The sequence below is a fragment of the Chiloscyllium plagiosum genome, unplaced genomic scaffold (genome assembly GCF_037043375.1).
Source record: "Chiloscyllium plagiosum isolate Xiang-an unplaced genomic scaffold, Cpla_swu_hap1 HiC_scaffold_2, whole genome shotgun sequence".
Classification (NCBI taxonomy): domain Eukaryota; kingdom Metazoa; phylum Chordata; class Chondrichthyes; order Orectolobiformes; family Hemiscylliidae; genus Chiloscyllium; species Chiloscyllium plagiosum.
Window position 1 is genome coordinate 70,367,572 of NW_028270140.1, and position 21,369 is coordinate 70,388,940.

Sequence of the window (21,369 nt, forward strand, 5' to 3'; positions counted from 1 at the left end):
GATGGTAATGCTGTTGACTGTCATGGAGTAGTGGTGAGGTTCTCTCTTTTTGGAAATGGTCATTGCTTGACACTTATGTGACACAAATGTTCCTTGCGACTTATCAGGCCAAACTGGGAAGTAGTCCGTTTCTAACCATGCCACAAATATTATCTTCTTTAAGATGATGACTTTCTGCTCCTGGTCTTTCTAAGCATCTGTGCAGCCTTTGACATAAGGCTGATGCTTGTTCTCCATCATGCTGTTCAATATGACTGCTTTTGTTTGGTTCAAACCATAGCCAGAGCATGCCCAGAAATGAAAACAGGAGTCTGGTGCTTTACTCCATGTGGTTTTCCTACCCACCCTAATTTTACTAATATAAGTTAATTAAACCATACAAAAAGTAAAAGCTGCTATACGTTAATGAGAACACATTACTAATACTTGCACTGTAAATTAGTCAGATTCTACTGACATCAAAGCAGTCCATTGATAGTTTGTTGATACTAAAGTCTAAAATTCTGAAGACTACCTTTCTTTCCAGAGCTTGCCAACTTTAAATTCATTCTTGAATTGCAACTTTTTCATTCTGTTGCAAGTGGAATCTTGGTTGAGTATTTTTATACTTTCTGTTCAGCTTCTCAGAGGAAGCATCTCCTGCAATAGCTGTTGATCCCAGCCCTGGACTATTACTTGAAATTCTCCGACACGTATTCTTGTCCCCTTCCTCCTCTTGGTTCAAATGCTTCCCTATAATTTTCCATAGAGAAATTCTAGATTGCTTTACAACACTGTTCTGAAGTGTTACATTGTCTGTTGTATGAATGATTTTGTAACTTGTAGTCTCACAGTATTTTCCTCCATTGCCGTTTTGAACTTCAAAGTCATAAACTTTGCTTGCCCTTCCCACAATCTCCAAATGCTTGCCATCGATTCGTTTCACTCCCAGGGCTTTCTTGAGTCAAATTAAATGTTTTGCAATCTTTATTATTTACTTGACTTGAACACAGCTCCTAAGTCTATATCTTCCCCATCACAGGAACGCCTGTTGCACTTCCAAAGCATTGCCTGCTTCTGCCTTTTCGTTGGCCTGTACTTTGCTAAAGTCCACATAGAAGCCCCACGTTAATTATATCAATACTCTCATGTTAATTGTATCAATACTATCCTGGCTGACCTCTCATCCCTTTGGTATTTACATGTTTAAGCACTTCCAAAGTCTGGATTTGGAACTGCTATCCCTTTTTATATCCTACATCTATCCTGCTTACTAACTTTGCATTCCTTGTTGGCCCACAGTGCTTGCCAACCTCCCACAAGTCCAGTTTTAATTCTTATCTCCGTGTTTAAATCTTTCTATAACATCTTGTCCGTCACTTCCTTTAACCCCATATGTTTTTAGAACTCTTCATTCTTTCTGCTCTGTTCACTTGGGCATCCTTCACTTGCACTACCTCGTCATCAGTGACCACTACACTCCACCTATTTTATCTCCTGTGTTTCATATCCAACTCCTTTAATGACCCTCATTAATACTCACTTTCCTGATTGAGCTTTTGGTCACCCAACCTAATTTGCTCTCTGTAGATTATCACTTGGGCATCCTTCACTTGCACTACCTCGTCATCAGTGACCACTACACTCCACCTATTTTATCTCCTGTGTTTCATATCCAACTCCTTTAATGACCCTCATTAATACTCACTTTCCTGATTGAGCTTTTGGTCACCCAACCTAATTTGCTCTCTGTAGATTAGCATCTTATTTTTTTCTGGTTTTGTTATCCATGAATGGTGTCACCAATGCCAACTATTTATTAAAAATAGACAACTGTTGGTATCAGCTTATCTTAAAAATGGTCCAGGTGAAACCAGTTGATATCTAGACAGAAGTGCAAATGAATGTAAGCAGACACTTTGCACTTGCTACAATAATCTCTAGATTGAGGTGAAGCAGACTGTACAGTGTAAGACTCAAATTACTCTTTTTTTGTTTGTTTCAGGACACAGGATGAGGCTGCACAACAAGTGACTGAGCTCGAGGAGGATATAGATCAGCGAATAAAGGTTGCAGTCCAGGCTTGCCAAAAAGAGGTGAGATTGTAAAACAAGTTCCATCTCTTCTTGAGTAATTGTTTTGACCTTGTAGCTCAAAAACATAGCTGAAAGCACAGATAATACTGTGGGATTATTTTTCTTTATCAACTAAATGTAGATTCCAGTCATGTCGAGGGTAATTTTGAACTTCACTACTTGCCTATTGTAGAACCTGCCTGATTTTATCTCATAACCAGTCGCTTTACTGGGATGTTGCTCAGATGTGAATTTGAACATAATCCCTTTTGCTACCTAAATATCTTGATTTCAGGTTGGTATGAATACAAATAGTTTGCCAGTAGATTTTAACTCTATATTGCAGTGCACCCTGAAATTACAGCATGATATTTCAAATGAAGCATTACAGAAAGAAATTTCAGGAAACATTTGTGTTTATTCCCACGGTAGAACATCAGAACTTGTTACTGTGTTTAGCTATGCAATGTCTATTTAGAAGTGATTTATTGACACTTGAAAGCCTGAAATGGAAAAAAAAAATCCATTTCTGAGTGCCAATGCCTTTCGCCTTCAATGAGCCTGAAATTCAGCACACATGGCAGATTCTTCAAAGGAACATTGTATTTGCTGCAGTTTGCATTGCCATGGATTTAGCTTTCCACAACATGTATGGAAAGGGCAACAATTTCTACAACAATATTTCACACCTTATTTTGATCTCCTTTATGTTATAATTGTCTGCAGGTGCTAGAGGAAAGGCAATGCTGATAACATAAAGCATCAAGTGTATTGTGATTGTTAAATATTTACTTTCTTATTTATGACCTTCATTTGAAGTTGTTAATTCAAATGTGCACTTGTGTTCAGATCCCAGCTGTAATATTACTAGATGCAGTAACCACACTCATCATTCCTGTCACTCTCTTACCTATAATCGATATATACAATTCTACATTTTTCCTGAAAACCTTTGGCTTCAGTTGGGAGGCTGACTGTAACTCAGAGCAACAGGTTCATTTCACAGATCAAAACTGAAAATATTTCATAGAGGTGCACTGAGTATGATATTCGTATTTATCAGTTTTTTGATTTCAAGATACGTTAATGTCTTTTGCTCTGTAATATTTTCCATGCTTTATAAATATAACCTGAAATATCACCATGTAATCACTGTTTAAATAAATACTTAATAATTTAAAAACAATTTTTGAATAGTTTTCAAATCAGTAAGGTAAATAGAATTAGTGCTTCTAAATTACATTTCTGACTTGTAAAGGAGCATGCATGTAGTTTTAGTCTGGAGCAAATATCGTTATGGTTTTGAAAAGATGTGCCTGATGTCAGATTTTGGGCTCAAGTGCTTTAGAAGGAGTTTATGCATTTAAAACCTAGTGGGTCAGAACAACTTACAGCTTTTTAAAAAACTTACTGGTTTTTTTTTTAGATTTGGGGGTATAGGTCACTTCACATTTTAGTGGAGTAGCCATGTTGCTACAGCAACAAATTATCATTCCAAAACATATAATTGTGTTTGATGTGGAGATGCTGGAGTTGGACTGGTGTGGACAATGTCAAAAATCAAATGACACCAGGTTATAGTCCAAAAGGTTTATTTAAAATTGCAAGCTTTTGGAGCTCAGCTCCTTCCTCAGGCATGGTATGATAGAGAGGTACAAGACATGGTATTTATAAGCAAAACGTTAACAACGTCAAAATTAGCTGCTCTCAAATACACACACGCACACTCTCACTCTCACAAAAATACACACACACACACACACATGCAGGCACGGACACACAAACAGATGTACACAGGTGAGCGCACACGCACATGCGCACATTGGGGGGAATTATTTCATTCAAGATTCTTCTCAGTCAAAACAAAACCTGACCTCAGCTTAAAACAGACATTCAAAGTTTGGGTGAAGATTTGTAGGTCGGGTGCTTGTTGTTGTGGTTCTGTTCGCCGAGCTGGAAATTTTTGTTGCAAACGTTTTGTCCCCTGTCTAGGTGACATCCTCAGTGCTTGGGAGCCTCCTGTGAAGCGCCTCTGTGGTGTTTCCTCCAGCATTTATAGTGGCCTGTCCCTGCCGCTTCCGGTTGTCAGTTTCAGCTGTCTGCTGTAGTGGCCGGTATATTGGGTCCAGGTCGATGTGTTTGTTGATGGAGTTTGTGGATGAGTGCCATGCTTCTAGGAATTCCCTGGCTGTTCTTTGTCACACGCAGACGACAAGCAACATGAATTCGACTGGGACAACACTACCATTATAGGGCAAGCCAAACAACGAACAGCCAGGGAATTCCTAGAAGCATGGCACTCATCCACAAACTCCATCAACAAACACATCGACCTGGACCCAATATACCGGCCACTACAGCAAACAGCTGAAACTGACAACCGGAAGCGGCAGGGACAGGCCACTATAAACACCGGAGGAAACACCACAGGAGGCTCCCAAGCACTGAGGATGTCACCTAGACAGGGGACGAAACGTTTGCAACAAAGAATTCCAGCTCAGCGATTAAAACAGACATATTTGCAGCAGGACCTCACACCTAAACTGCATTGTCAAAGTTGAGATATCACCTCTTGTACATTGATAAAAGCTTTATCTTGGGACTAAGACTTGAAGGGAATTTGGATTTTTCTTATTAGTCAGCAGTCTACCTCCTAACCGATTAAAGAGTTCACGGAGGGCAGCTAATTTTAGATTAGATTAGATTACATACAGTGTGGAAACAGGCCCTTCGGCCCAACAAGTCCACACCGCCCCGCCGAAGCGCAACCCACCCATACCCCTACATTTACCCCTTACCTAACACTACGGGCAATTTAGCATGGCCAATTCACCTGACCTGCACATCTTTGGACTGTGGGAGGAAACTGGAGCCGAAACCCACGCAGACACGGGGAGAACGTGCAAACTCCACACAGTCAGTCGCCTGAGTCGGGAATTGAACCCGGGTCTCTGGCGCTGTGAGGCAGCAGTGCTAACCACTATGCCACTGTGCCGCCCGAACATTTTGCTAAAAATATTGTCTTACATCTCTCTATCATACCATCCCTGAAGAAGGAGCTGAGCTCTGAAAGCTTACAAATTCAAATAAACCGGTTGGACTGTAACTTGGTGTCGTATAATTATCTTGAAGTTGGGTGGCACAGTATGTCAGCACTGGACCTTTACGAATCTGACCTCTGCTTTTCAATAAAGTCTGACTCAGAAATGCAAGTCTTTTTCTGACTGTAGGTTTTGTCTGAATTGGATTTAGACAAACTCAATTTAATTGCAGACTCAATTTAATTCTTCTTTGCCATTGCTGATAAAAATTTGATTATATGTTTCAGTAATACTCAGGAGCAGAGACCTAATGTGAGTCTTCTAACTATGGTCCTTGAGAGTCTGAGATTTAGAAGTTCTTCTAAGGCTTCTGACATTGCTCAAAGGTGTCTTCACATTCTTGCCATTTGAAATATAATTAATCATTACCCACTCATTTGTAGAAAAGTGGAGTATTATGGCAGAAGTGCAAATTATTTGGGGTGTCAGTTGTGTTGCTGATCGTGTAAAATAGGATATTAACTCAAATTACACTGTATTTGTACTTTGAATCAGCAATATTTTTGTTGTGTTATACAATTTGCTTTTATATAGCTCAAACTATCTGGCTTTATGATTACAGGAACAAAGAAAAGCTGAGTTTGCTTTCAGTAACCTAAAACATCAATATGATGGTAATGTAAATGAACTCCAGATAACAGTTACAAAACTGAAAAAGGTAAGGTTTGTCTCCAAAGCTGATTTTAAAATAGCATGAGAGTGCAATCTGAAGGGATTTTGATTTATTTTGCTCAAAATCAGCATCAGTTTAATTTTAGAAACTGCAGAGGCACGTGGAGTTAACTTTGCCAAAAGTCAAGAATCCATTTTAGTATATTTACCTCTCATGCTTGCTCATTAGAAGCCTAGCTCAGCAGAGTTAATTTCCATTTCTCAGTGAGGTTCTCTGTAGGCGAGCCAATCCTGACTGCATACAATAAAAAGCAGGCAAGTATCTGCTGCTTTGTCCTCTTAGGCAAAGTTTGTCTCTGCCATGCCATGATTGAGATCAGGTGGCAAAGGTCAATGTTGCTGAGAAGGCAGGAAGGAGATTGCACTGTATTGGCCTCTGGGGTGAAGGTCTGTCCAGTCGTCGGCGATAGGCAGACCAAGGCAGGGTGGAAGGGACTCTATGTTTCAATGCAACCATCCACTTTTAGAGCCTAAGTGATGCTCTTGGCTTGCAGTGCATGAACGCCTGTCCTAATGCCCTTTAGAATGGTGCCAGAATCATTGACACCACAGGGTAAAGGTAGGGATGCTAACTTCTTACTGTATTACTTACAAAATTCACCAGTCTACTCACATCTGATTCTGTACTGACTTGAGAACCATATAATCACATTAGAAAAGCCAACCTGCTCCCAAGTGGAAGTGATGCTTAAGTGTTGCCTGATGCTGAACTTAGTCAAACAGTGTGGTGCTGGAAAAGCACAGCCGGTCAGGCAGCATCTGTGGAGCAGGAAAATCGACATTTTATGCATAAGCTCTTCATCAGGAATGATTTTACTTTCCTGTTCCTCGGATGCTACCGACTGGCAGTGCTTTTCCAGCATCACGTTCTTCGACTCCGATCTCCAGCATCTGTGGTCATCACTTTCTCCTCCTTGATGCTGAATTTAGGCTGCATATCGGAAAGTTTTACCCATTGTAATTTTGTACAAAAATGTTTTTCCTGATTTGCTTTCATTCAACCTTGTGGAAAATGTAGAAACACTTACTTTTCCTCTTACAGTTAGAAGAACAATACAGATCATTTAGTCCAAAGGAGGAGACTGTTGCATTGAAAAGAAAAATAAATGATTTTACTTTGGTAAGAAAACACAAATGTGCATATGTTCCAACACTGGGATTTTACTAAATCTCTTGAAATGCAGACAACATTCAACAAGTAGAAGTAAATCTGGTTTTGCAATTAAGTATAATTATAACTATGTTCTGTTAAAATTTCTGGGCACATTTCTTGTGTGCTTTTTCAACACCTTTTCGATATATAAACAAATTTAAGGATGCTTGTAAATGAAACTAATTTGCCAAAATAAAATTAGGCCATGAAAGGTAAAATTGGGTGCAGTGTATACAGTATGGCTGATCTGTTCCTGCCTGTTTTTTGCTATGTAGATTATGTTAAAACTGTTCTGTTACTTACAGTACAGCAGTAGCTTTGTAAGAAAACTGTAGGTTTGGATGCAAGGAAATCTGAAGAATCTCCAGTTATGTGAGAATCATTATTTTGATCTTGGCAATAAAGTTTTCAACTTTTTGAATATGGAAAATCCTAATGTTCCAGATACATTATCATGTGGCCATGTAGTTAATTTACTTACTATACTTTTTATTTTGCAAGATTGTATAAACTGTAATAGTACATCCTGCCACAGAAAGTGAGTCTTTGAAATTTGCTGAGAGCTGTCACATTGCATTAAATTTGAGTTTTATCATTTAGGCGTGAAGATTCTAGATTTTTCATTCATTTGTTTGAAGTTGTTGAGCAGCATTGTGCATAAAGTGTAAAATCATGAAGTGAATCCAATGCTCTCATTACTATTACCCACATCTGAAAGCAGTTGTTCAAATTCAGCATTCTTTTCATTGACTAATCCACAAACATTCATCTGTGTACAGTCTTTTTAAAACAATTTATCCAATGGCATCATGACTTTTATCTAGTGAAAAACTGAATGTGAGAATGTGCAACTACAACCCCAATTACTGCTGAGTTAGCAGTGAAGACATTAGAATTAGCTTCTGCTGCTGCTCATTATTGGGGAAAGGTGAATGATTTGGCCAGACTCCCACACCTGCTTGCTTTGCTGTAATCTGGAAGTGTGCTTTATGGATGTTGATGAGGACAAAATCAAGCATTACAGTGTTGCATCCTACATCTATATTTCTTAAAAGTTCATTGTGTATTGTTCTATTGTTGGAATTCTGTACAATTACACCAGGAAGGGAAGTACTCCTTAAGAACAGATAGAAGGGGAAAAGTCGGGAGTATGGAACTATTTTGCAGTTTTATTCTCTTCATTCTCCCATTGTATACTCTCAGTGGTCCAAAGACGGTGTGTAACTTGCTTCCAGTCTACACAGAGATCTGTTCCCTCACTGATGTATCTTCTCAGAACATGTACAAAAGTAACATGAGAGTGTCTTGTACTAGCTAATTCCTTCATTTTCCTCCTTCTGGGTTCATTTTCCTCCTTCTGGGACAAATACTTGACCTACATATGGTATCTGGGGTCATTTAGTTGGCTGAATGACTGGTATGCAATGCAGATTGATGCTAACAGTGCAGGTTCAAATTCTGTACCAGCTAAAGTTTTCAGAGAAATCCCTCCCTTCCCAATCTTTGGCACTTAACATGAGGGTCATGGAGCCTCAGGTAAATGTACCACCAGTCATTTCAATCTAGTGAGAGAGCAGCCTGTGGTCAGCTTGGAAGTAAGTGACTTCACCCTTTTTACTTGGCTCAGACGAGTTTATGTAAAAATTTGCATTATTTTGTTATAAAATCTGTTGTCAATTTAAAATAGTATATAAATGAAATCTATGAACAAGGGTGTTGAGGCTCACAAACAGAATTCAGCAACGTTAATGCTCTCTTTTTGGCTTCTTTTACAGGAAAATGATAAACTGAGGAAAGAACTACTTGAAGCACAGACAAACATAATGCTGCTGCAAAGCGAAATAGATACTTTGAAAAGTGACTATGCAGATCAAAGTTTGAATTTAGAACGGTAAAATAAATAGAATAAGGATTTCAAGTTAAGTTGTGTTCATTTTTATTGCTTTGTATAAAAAATGCACTTTTTAACCTCAATTCTGTTTTACATATATTGCAGGAATCATGAAATGGTCAGAGGATATACGGATGATAGGGACAGCCTAACACATCAGATTGAAATGCTTCAGTAAGTATCTTTACTTTAAACTGATCAATAACACTTTACACTGGTAAATAATCTCTTGTCTATGTGTTGTTTCTGAATACTTTGATCCTTTATAGGCTGGTGAATTTATATTTCCACAACATGGTGTGTACACTTGAAATGATAATGGATGCAGCAACACTACATATTGATTTATAGCATGAGACATGCTGCTGTTTAATCTCCAGGCAGTATGAGCCAGCTGAAATGTTTCAGAAGGGTGTGATCCTGTATGAACACGAGTAGCCAAGATACTGCTGGTATTATTCAACACACTAAAATCAATGTACCAAAATTAATCAATCAAAGTGCAGGGCATGCCTTTTTTATTCACAACTGAAACAAAGACTTTCGGAAACAAAGTGAAGTATGTTCTTAGGCTACTTAAAGGGCAACTATGTATACTGTGGCTGAGGTGTTTTTGATTTGTGTTCATGTAAACTTGGTGAAGCACTGTTGAGAAGTACGAGAGCAACTTGGAAGTTTTAGCTGAGCGGGGACAGTAGTTGCAATGTCATATTCTACAACATGAGAAGTACATGCAGAGGGTGACACAGACAGGAGAAATAGGGTTCTCCTCAAGAGGTGTGAACCCACACCAAGAACTCAATCACTGAGCACTTGTTACCCTGGCAATACCCAGGGAAGGTGATGGCTTAGGATATAATCACTAGACTATTAATCCAGAGACCTGCTAATGCTGTGTGAATTTGGGTTCAAATCCTACCATGGCAGGATTTGAATTCAACAAACCTGGAATTAAGTAAGAGTCTAATGGTGACCATGAAACTGTTGATAGGCAAAAAAAATCTGGTTCACCAATGTGCTTTTGGGAGGGAAACTGCTGTCCTACATCTGACGGCAGATCCACACTTTTGTGTTTGATTCTCTATTGCCCTCTGGGAAATTATGGATGGACAACAAATCCTGCTTTTTCAATTGCCAGACACATCCTGTGAATGAATAAAACACCCACTGTGCTTTTTAATTTCACAACAATCAGAAAATTCCACTCTTTTCAAGGCAGACAACAGGATGTCTGCTATATATGACCCATGATCGCCTTCCACCATCTAACTGTGTGAGGCCTTCAATCAAGCCACTCAACAACATCCTACTGCAAGCCATCAGAATCCTGGAAGAGATTTTACTGTTTAGATTAAGTGGGGTTTGTTGACAGTTCCTATCTGAATGGGTATCTGTTTATGCAAGGGTGCTCTGTCTTTTGTGACCTTGCAGTTATGAGGGCCTGGCTCCTTGTGCTTGGGATTTCAATGCAGAGGAACAGGAGGAAAATGAAGGGAGATCATCTGCACCAAGTGCAACTGGATGAATTGAAAAGGACCATAATGAAGTTTTTAATTCAGTAATCCTAAAATTTGCTGGGTCAGCGAAAATGAGTCCCCATACCAAACAATTCAGGTGATTGAATTTCATGTCAATAATCTATCAAACTACTGTTACTAACTTGGGACTCTCCCTTGGTCTGGTGATAAAGTTGCTTGTTTAGCTGCTCATATAACTGAGGAGAAGAGATTCCCCTAATACTATGCTTAAAATGCACTTACTGTTTCCCTCTCCCCTCAGAAATGCAGCTTTAATGAGGGTCTGATCACACTTAAAGCTATTTTTGCAAAAAGGAGAGCAGTTCTGGGAGGTATTGGAGTCTTCTCACTGTTTCCAGAAACTATTTGAAAAAGCAATCCTTTTCATTGCTGCTCAGTTCTTAATGTGCCATCTCTCATCTCGATGGAACAGTGTAAATCATTGAAATTAGCAAACTATTTGTTCATTTTCCAGGCGTGTCTGTTAAATATCTGTTGTAAAATATTACGGTCTGGATTTTGTGGAAGCAATTTTGCTGTGACTGTCATCCTCATTATTTCTCTGAAACTGACAGCAATTCCTGCAGTTTGCACATGTACAATTAGACATGTAAATTTTCGTCAATGGTTGTTTCACCATATGCTGCATTGTTTAGGATCCTGTAGGCTGCAATCAAGTAGAAGTCATGGAAAATTTGCGATATTTTATGCTGTTAAAATTTCTTAAAATGTTAAATCTATTGAATGAGATGTAACTGGTTTTTAAAAGCACACTCTCAGAACAATTAATTTTATACCCAGAATATGATCCCAATACAGGAGATGGTGTCTACGATTTTTTATGGACTCTGATCCATCTGCACATGCGTCTTTTGTATATAGGCTACATTTAAACACATTCTGTTTGTAGTATAAGGGAGAGTTGTCACTGGAAAAGTAAATTCTAAAAATGACCACTTCCAAAAGGTGGAAGTCTGGGGTTTATTACCACTTAAGTCTTTTACGAAAACGATTTCAAAGATGAGAAATTTTAGTTAGAAGGATAGATTGGAGAGGTTGGGAGTGTGTTTTTTTTTTACTGGAGAGAAAGCCAATAGGAGATCTGACAGAAGTTTTAAAATCATATGGTCACTTGCCAAGGTAAATGGAGTGAAACTGTTCTTGTTTATAAGACAATTGAACACCAGAGGGCATAATTTTAAAAAATATTATGTCAAATGTGGGCTAGGAGAAAAAAATTTTTCACAGTGATTAGTTAGCGTTTGGAATTCACTGCCCGAAAGAGTGTTGGAAGCAGGTATAATTGTGATATTCAAGAAGGATGATTATTTAAACAGGAACTAAATGATGTGTTACATGGAAAGGCAGGAGTTTAACACTAAAATGCTCAAGAGAGCTGACGCAGATATGATTAACTTAAAGTTGTTCCAGTGCAGAAAAAGCCTGTGAACTTGTGTGAAGTGCCAGGGAGAGCTGATTGCTTTTTGTGGAGGGAATGTGAGTAGCCAGATCATGTTTATTGCTGAGAAAATGTTAAGCTGGTGTTCTACACCATGAAGATTGATTTCTTCAAGGTCCATTGCAAGTACTGTCACTTTGTCATTGAGTGTAAAATCCAGATCTATGAGAAGTATAAAACCAATGCCCCTGAATAGTCTGATGAAAGGGTTTGAATTTCTCTCTCTTGGCATATAATGTTACATCCTTCTTGAAGAAGTTAGTTTTCTTTGAAATCCAAGTGTGATATCTGTTCTTCCCCTGTCCTTTTATAGGTCAGCTAACAGAAAGCTACATGATAGCAATGATGGTTTACGATCGGCCCTGGAAAACAGTTTCAGCAAATATAAAACGTCTTTGGTAAGTGTACAACTGAAATATGCCATTGTCATGTAAGTGGATTATGCTTGTAATGTGAAGCACATTCTCTTGCTTATTGACAGAACATGTTACATTATTTATTTAAAATCTATATGCACATCATTGTAGTATGAGCTCTTTTACACTCCAATGTGAGGTGACAAGTTTTACTTCCAAATCTTTCTCCTAGACTTGATCATGCAACACCAAAGAGAAAGTATGTTTAAAATGAGTCATTGTGTTTAAACTTTAGCTGCTAGCTCAGGATGCAAAATATCTCATGGGATTATTCAGCAAAAAGTGGGAGAGTTCTGTTGGTGTCCAGGTAAATATTTAACCAGCCAATACTGCCAAATACCATATGTTTTATTTTACTGCAAGTATTACCTCACTGAACAAAAGTGATGACAGTTCAAAATGTACTCCATTGAGGGAAAAGGCATCTCAAAAATGGGGCTTGTAGCAAGTAACATTCACACCACAAATGCCAGTTCACACCATCTCCAACGAGAGAATCCCACCATCTTTCCTTGACATTCAGTGGCATTACCATCACTGATTCTCCATTGTCAATGTCTTTTGGGTACTGATGACCAGAAACTAAATGGAACCAACTGTGTAAATACTCTGAAGAAAAGAGCAAGCCAGACTTGGAATTCTGTGGAGAGTAGCTCATCTCCCAACTCCCAAAGCTGTCATCTACAAGGAACAAGTCAGAAATGTGAATAATATTCCCCACTTGCAGTTTCAACAATAATCAAGAAGCTTACCCCCATCTAGGACAAAGTAGCTCACTTGATAGCACTCCATTCACCATCTTCATCATTCACTCCCACTAATATTGCCACATGGTACACACTGCTGCCACTAACTACAAAATGTACTGTAACAATGACTTCTACCACACAGAAGGGCAAGTGCTATGGATGCATGGGGGCATCACCACTTGGAAGGTTCCCCCAAGTCACACAGCAATCTTACTTAGAAATCACTGTTCCTTACTGTCACTGGGTCAAAATCCTGGAGCTCCCTCCCTAGTCACACTGTAGTGTACCTACCTTTCCATGGACTGCAGTAATTCAAGAAGGCAGGTCACCACCACTTTTTAAAAGGGCAGTTCAATGAAATGCAGTACATGGGGGCCTAACCAGTAACACCCACATCCCACAAATGAATGAAAGGGAGAAAGGTGTTACTCCATTCATATGTTTTATACATTAGCTAATGATTCTGTAATATTTAATTAAACAACTGGTTTGATGCCAGTGATATTGTTGTGCAATGCTAAGTACAGGGAAAACAGACCGACAGAGTAAGTGCAACAAAATGCACTTAAGTCTTTACAGCTACAGAGGAGATCATTTAAATTTAAGACCTAATGGGAGCTGTGTAAAAGTCACAACTATCCTTTGTCCTCCACCAACAACTTTCTAAAGAAGGAGATTTGGACTTTTAAACACAAAATATTGTTATGTACAAATAATTGGATTTTTTTTGTAATATTGCAGCATGCAACAAGTTCCTCACCAGGAAGTGCCATGTTTAGAAGTAGCCCAAAGCATTCTGGATACCAGAGTCCTCAGATTTTACCATATGATAGGCAAGTAATTTTTTTGTCCATCTTCACAAAATCAGTACAATTTCTGTTAAGCAACCACGTGGTCTGTGCTGAGTAAAAAGTAATGTTCAGATGATCCCAAAATAGTGATCAGGCAAAATTGATGGCCTTATTATGTCTGCTGAAATAATGAAGTGTGAACAATTTGATTATCAATAGTTTATAATTTTTCAGCATTCTGTACTCATTCATTTTCAGAAAGACAACCAGATTTCAGAATGCATTGTCGGTCAGTGGTACAGGCACAAGATAATTGGGAAGAAATATGAATAATTTGAGATTCACATTCTGGAATGTACTGACTGAAAAGATGGTAGTAACCACTAAGTGATCAGGATATATATCCAAAAATTAGGGCAGAGGTGACATTTCCACAGGGTGGGGAAAGACCTGCCTTTCAAAGTGAATGGGAGCAGGTTGCCTGAAAGGTCATGGGGTCTTGGATGAGGTCATAGAGTCATACAGCATGGAAACAGACCATTCGGTCCAACTTGTCCAAACTAAACCACTTGCCTGCCATATTCCTTCAAACCTTTCCTATTCATGTACTTATCCAAATGTCTTTTAAATGTTTGTACTATACCTGTACTCACCACTTCCTCTGGCAGTTCATTCCACACTCTTTGTATAGAGGTTGCCCCTTGTCCTTTTTAAGACTGTCTCCTCTCACCTTAACAATATGCCCCCTAGCTTTGAACTCTCCCACCTTAGGGAAAAGACCCTGGTTATTCATTTTATTTATGTCCCTCATGATTTTATAAACCTCTATAAGGTCATGCCTCAACCTCCAATGCTTCAGTGAAAAAGGACCCAGTCTTTCCAGCCTCTAATATCTGAAACCCTTCATTCCTGGGAACATCCTGGTAATTATTTTCTGAACCATCTCCACCTTAATACTATCCTTCCTATACTACAGTGACCAGAATTGGACACGGTACTCCAGAAGAGGCCTCACCTGTACAAGCCCTAGCTCCTTTCCTCAAAGATCTGAAAGCATGTTAATCACCCTGTCTACCTGTGATGCAAATTTCAAGGAATTATGTACCTGAATCCCAGGTCTTTGTTCTACAACACTATCCAGGGCCTGACCATTAATTGTATAAGTTCTGTCCTTGTTTGTTTTCCAAAATGCAATATCTCACATTTGTCCAAATTAAGCTTCATCTGCCACTCCTCAGACCATTGACCTAATTGATCAAAATCTCTTTGTAATCTCAGATAACCTTCTTCACTGTCCACTATACCACCAGTTTTGCTGTCATCCACGAACTTACTAACTATGCCTTAAATAAATGACAAACAAAAAAATGGATCCAGTACTGATCCCTGTGGAATACTACTGGTCACAAAGCTCCAGTTGGAAAAACAACCCTCCACCACCATCCTCTGTCTCTGACCATAATTGTATCCAATTGAAAAGCTCACCCTGAATCCCATGTGATCTAACTTTAATAATTAGTCTACCATGTGGAATCTTGTCAAAGGCTTTACTAAAGTCCACACAAAACCACATCTACTGCTCTGCCCTCAATCTCTCGAGTTTGAAAGAATTAAAATCATGCTGTTTATCCCTAAACAGCCCTTGCCTCTCCAAATGCTTGTGAGTCCTATCCTTCAGAATCATCTCCAATAACTTACTCACCACTGATGTCAGACTCACAGGTCTATGTAGTGCCAGAAAAATGTTTAACATTCTCATAGTGGTGATCATGTTCAGTGAATACATTTTAAAATGCTATCTCCTACCTAAGCACCACTAGTCTCACACACTAACCCCATTAGTAATCAGGGCAGCCTAATTTTCAGATGCTGAATTCAATTGCATCCGACCCTCACATGCTCAGCAATACTTACCAGCCTCCCATCTCTTTGTTTTCACATTTTTACAACCATTGAGATAAGGTAAGCCGTCACCCACAGCACATTATGAGATTTGTTTCTTTATATGAATGGTGACTACAGTTAAAAGAAAAAGCTGTCAATCACTGTAGGAGTTGATGTGCAGTTCAGAGTCAACCACATTGCTGTGGGTCTGGAGTCAGTTGTAGGCTAGACCAGGTCAGGATGGCAATTTCCTTCAGCAAAGGACGTTAGTGAACCTAATTTTTTTTTTGTGACAGTCAATTATGGATTCATGGTAATCATTAGAATCTTTATTCCAGATTTTTTTAAATAAGTGAATTCAAATTCCACTATCAGCAAAATGGGATTCAAACCCAGGTCCCCAGAACATTCCCTGGGTCTCTTGTTTAACAATCCAGTGATAATATCATTAGGTTGTTGCCTCCTCTGGAGATAGTGTAGAAGAAAAGAATCTAGATTATGTTCTGTACTGATTTTCTTCACATTTATGTGATATGGGTTTTGCTGGCAACACTTGCGATTGTTGCCCATCCCCAATTGCCTCTTCAGAGGGCAGTTAAAAACAACCACATGGAGTCACATGTAGACAAGACCAGGTAAAGATAAGCAGAAGTTTCCTTTTCTTTAAAAAGGACCCAGTGAACCAGGTTGTTGTTAAGAACTAAGGATAGACCCACATTTTGTTTTGTTAATTGGCTTCAAATTGTATTAGCTGCCATTATGAGATTTGAACTCATGTCACTAGAGCCTAGGGCTGTGGATTACTAATCCAGTCACATTACTACTACTCCTCTACGTAAACCAAATGTAGTTAAAATGTTAACCTGCCTTTTTTTCAGCATCCTTCACTTAATTTTATTTTCCTAATTGATCCAACATCATTATGCCAAATATAACACATTGTTTTTCCTATCTGCTGAGCTAGCTTGTTACTCAAGATATTTTAACAAATTCAGATTTCACTATCTGCCATGGTCAGATTTGAACACACATATTAACCTTAGGTTCTGGATTACCAGTCCAATTATATTACCACTATGTCATTGCCTTGTCCTTTGTTATCATTTATTACTGAGACAAGCTATCCAACAAAAAATTAAAAATTGATTCAGAACATAATTTAACAACAATCCTACTGGCCACACTTCACTCCTCAGTACTTCCATTTTGCAATTTGACAAAATTGTTTAAGAGACTTCTCTCTAGATGGTTTCCACACAATTACGACTGCCTGGCAGATGGATACCATTTAATAATGATGTAAAGGGCAGAAAAAGCTCCAGTGTGTAAGAAGAATCGGTTAAAGTTTTTGTTAATGCAATACAACAAACTATTATCTCTTTTCCTGGTCTCAGTCTGTGTTCACATCCCAACGTTTATTGTGAACATATTCTCTGTTTGCAGTTCTCAAAATGAGATTTTTTATTCATTCACAAGATGAGGATGTCATTAGCTAGGTCCAGAGGGCAGTTAAGAGTTTATCACATTGTTGTGGGTCAGGAATCACATGTAGGGAAGACCAGGTAACCGACAGTTTCCTTCCCCAAAAGATATATTAGTGAAGGAGATGGTTTTTTCCCCCAACGATTGACTCATGGTCATCATTAGACTCTTAATTCCAGATATTTATTGAATTCAAATTCCACCATCTGCCATGGCAGGATTTGAACCTGGATCCCCAGGACATTACCTGGGTCTCTGGATTAATAACCCAGCAATAATACCACTCCGATATTGCCTCTCCTACCTTTTTTACTCAGTTTATGATTGGCATTTAAGCGCAAAAGATTGCAGTCAATGCACTTATTGTAACAGGATTTTCAGTACCGGTTCTGTCTCCAAGATGTCTATCTTTCTTATTTTTAAGTTTGGCTTGGATCAGAATAGACTTGCAATCCCCTTTCTGAATTCACCATGGTACAGACAAAATATGGTCAGCCCTGTAACTACTACAGGTTCATTAATACCCATTCGGGAAGGAGACGTGTCCTGTTTACCGAGTTAGGCAAGCAGATGATTCCAAACCCACAGTAATGTGGCTGATTTATAACTGCCCTGAGGGTAATTAGGGGTGGGAAATAAATGTTGGCCGGCAGGTGACTCTCACATTCTATGAATGAATAAAAAAGATAAGTGTTATTTATAGATAGTGAGATTCAGAACCCTATTTTCTACTTTGTGTGCTTTTAGCAAATGACAAAAATGGGTTTCTTGTTTAGCTTTTTCATTTCGCAGAAGCAAAAAATGGTAGATGAAGCAAAATCTTCAGTCTTGCTAGATAAGTTATACAGATGATTCCTGTTAGATTCGGTGTGGTGGAAGGGAAGGCATTTTGCTGCAGGATTTTATTCTCACAGGAATGTTCTCAAAACAGTTGCTGTCACTTTGAGGCACATCTTGAAATCTAACTTAAGTGAATGAAACATTTTATGTTGTCACTTTCCCTGAACTTACGTAATATGGTGAAAAGCCTAATAGAATCTAATTGAGAATAGAGTGTAATTAGAATGGAAGTGGGAGGGAGAGAATTGTAATCTGACAATATTTAATTACCTAAATATATATTCATAGATGAGCAAAGTGACAAGTACAAATGTTTCCAGATAAAACATCTTTTCCGTTGTTGCTCACCTGAAATAAATGTAAACATGTTTTTAAAAATTCATCATGTAATTTTATTGGGCCAGGCTGCAATATTTTACAAATATCTAGATCGAAAAGGTGCATATAAATTCTGTGCCTGTGCATGTCCCTCCACTTCATAGAATCATAGAGATGTACAGCATGGAAACAAACCCTTTGGTCCAACCTGTCCATGCCGACCAGATATCCCAACCCAATCTAGTCCCACCTGCCAGCACCCGGCCCGTATCCCTCCAAACCCTTCCTATTCATATACCCATCCAAATGCCTCTTAAATGTTGCAATTGTACCAGCCTCCGCCACTTCCTCTGGCAGCTCATTCTATACACTTACCACCCTCTGCGTGAAAAGTTGCCCCTTAGGTCTCTTTTATATCTTTCCCCTCTCACCCTAAACCTATGCCCTCTAGTTCTGGACTCCCCCACCCCAGGGAAAAGACTTTGCCTATTTACCCTAGCAATGCCCCTCATAATTTTGTAAACCTCTATAAGGTCACCCCTCAGCCTCTGACGCTCCAGGGAAAACAGCCCCAGCCTGTTCAGCCTCTCCCTATAGCTCAAATCCTCCAACCCTGGCAACATCCTTGTAAATCTTTTCTGAACCCTTTCAAGTTTCACAACATCTTTCTGATAGGAAGGAGACCAGAATTGCATGCAGTATTCCAACAGTGGCCTAACCAATGTCCTGTAGAGCTGCAACATGACCTCCCAACTCCTGTACTCAATACTCTGACCAATAAAGGAAAGCATACCAAACACCTTCTTCACTATCCTATCTACCTATGACTCCACTTTCAAGGAGCTATGAACCTGCACTCCAAGGTCTCTTTGTTCAACAACATTCCTGAGGACCTTACCATTAAGTGTGTAAGTCCTACTAAGATTTGCTTTCCCAAAATGGAGCACCTCGCATTTTTCTGAATTAAACTCCATCTGCCACTTCTCAGCCCATTTTCCCATCTGGTAAAGGTCCTATTGTAATCTGAGGTAACCCTCTTCGCTGTCCACTACACCTCCAATTTTGGTGTCATCTGCAAACTTACTAACTGTACCTCTTATGCTCGGATCCAAATAATTTATGTAAATGACAAAAAGTAGAGGACCCAGCACCGATCCTTGTGGCACTCCACTGGTCACAGGCCTCCAGTCTGAAAAACAACCCTCCACCACCACCCTCTGTCTTCTACCTTTGAGCCAGTTCTGTATCCAAATGGCTAGTTCTCCCTGTATTCCGTGAGATCTAACCTTGTTAATCAGTCTCCCATGGGCAACCTTGTCGAATGCCTTACTGAAGTCCATATAGATCACATCTACCACTCTGCCCTCATCAATCCTCTTTGTTACTTCTTCAAAATACCCAATCACGTTTGTGAGACATGATTTCCCACGCACAAAGCCCTATCCCTAATCAGTCCTTGCCTTTCCAAATACATGTACATCCTGTCCCTTAGGATTCCCTCCAACAACTTGCCCACCACTGAGGTCAGGCTCACTTGTCTATAGTTCCCTGGATTGTCCTTACCTCCCTTCTTAACCAGTGGAACCATGTTAGCCAACCTCCAGTCTTCCGGCACCTCAGCTGTGACTATTGATGATACAAATATCTCAGCAAGAGGCCCACCAATCACTTCCCTAGCTTCCCACAGAGTTCTAGGGTACACCTGATCAGGTCCTGGGAATTTATCCACTTTTATGTGTTTCAAGACATCCAGCACTTCCTCCTCTGTAATATGGACATTTTGCAAGATGTCACCATCTATTTCCCTACAGTCTATATCTTCCATATCCTTTTCCACAGTAAATACTGATGGAAAATACTCATTTAGTATCTCCCCCATTTTCTGCGGCTCCACACAAAGGCCGCCTTGCTGATCTTTGAGGGGCCCTATTCTCTCCTTGGTTACCCTTTTGTCCTTAATGTATTTGTGAAAACTCTTTGGATTCTCCTTAATTCTATTTGCCAAAGCTATCTCATGTCTCCTTTTTGCCCTCCTGATTTCCCTCTTAAGTATACTCCTACTGCCTTTATACTCTTCTAAGGATTCACTCGATCTATCCTGTCTATACCTGACATATGCTTCCTTCTTTTTCTTAACCAAACCCTCAATTTCTTTAATCATCCAGCATTCCCTATACCTACCGAGCAATGCTCTGAAAGCTTGTAATTTCTAATAAACCAGTTGGACTATAGCCTGTTGTCGTGTGATTTGAAATGCAGCTTCTTTCCCCTCTCACTCCTTATATATTAAAAAAAGTCTTATGCCTCAATGCTCAACAGCCTTTAAGTGCACTTCTTCTCCCTCAATAGAAACTTAGGAGAGCTTCAAGTCAAAGTTTCAATGAGACAAAACTAAAATGTTTCTGTAATGTCCTCGCATGGAAACATGGAAAACTGACCACTATTGGTTTTGATGATTCCTTCAGTTGAAGGGGATTACCTTACATTTATAGGATCTCATTTCTTTGACTCCAAACTTCAACAGCACTGATAAACTAAAGTGTTGGATTTTCATTGTTGTTTCCAATAGGTCATCCAGATCTTCTTACTTAGATGAAGACATGGAGTCACTTGCTGTATGTGACCCAATGCGCAGAGCAAGTTGTGAAGTTGAAAGCTTAACTGAAAGCTGTTTTGACAGTGGCATGTCCACAATGAGAGATTCAAATGAATATGATTCTGAGGGTGAATTCAAACATCACAGACATTTTGAAAGAGCACATTGTGCACAAGAAGCCTTTGGAGAAGATGCTTCTGACACCGATGTAAGGAACCAAACAAGCTGTGTGACATTTTGATGCAAATCTTTGCTACACTATGAACTACATTTATTGATCTGCAAAGAAATGACTGATTCCTCTTTGGAGAAATAGATTGTAAATGAATTCCGGGGTCTGTATTTTTGGTCAGGTCTAAAACAATTAACCATATAAGTGATTAATTTTACAATAATTTAAATGTTTGACTATCTGGTTACTAAATGCCAGATCGATTGTTACAGTT

The 21,369-nt window shown here is 39.1% G+C and overlaps 1 protein-coding gene across 1 annotated transcript in view; it reads left to right on the plus strand.

Annotated features, from left to right (window-relative positions):
* The window catches only part of rasef (RAS and EF-hand domain containing), a 76,746-nt gene that overhangs the window by 24,796 nt on the left and 30,581 nt on the right, over window positions 1–21,369 (plus strand). The window contains exons 3-10 of the mRNA XM_043712826.2: window positions 1,985–2,075; window positions 5,718–5,813; window positions 6,870–6,947; window positions 8,756–8,871; window positions 8,977–9,045; window positions 12,161–12,245; window positions 13,754–13,845; window positions 20,897–21,131. Of these exons, the coding sequence (XP_043568761.1) occupies window positions 1,985–2,075; window positions 5,718–5,813; window positions 6,870–6,947; window positions 8,756–8,871; window positions 8,977–9,045; window positions 12,161–12,245; window positions 13,754–13,845; window positions 20,897–21,131 (862 nt within the window). The remainder of the gene's footprint in view (window positions 1–1,984; window positions 2,076–5,717; window positions 5,814–6,869; window positions 6,948–8,755; window positions 8,872–8,976; window positions 9,046–12,160; window positions 12,246–13,753; window positions 13,846–20,896; window positions 21,132–21,369) is intronic.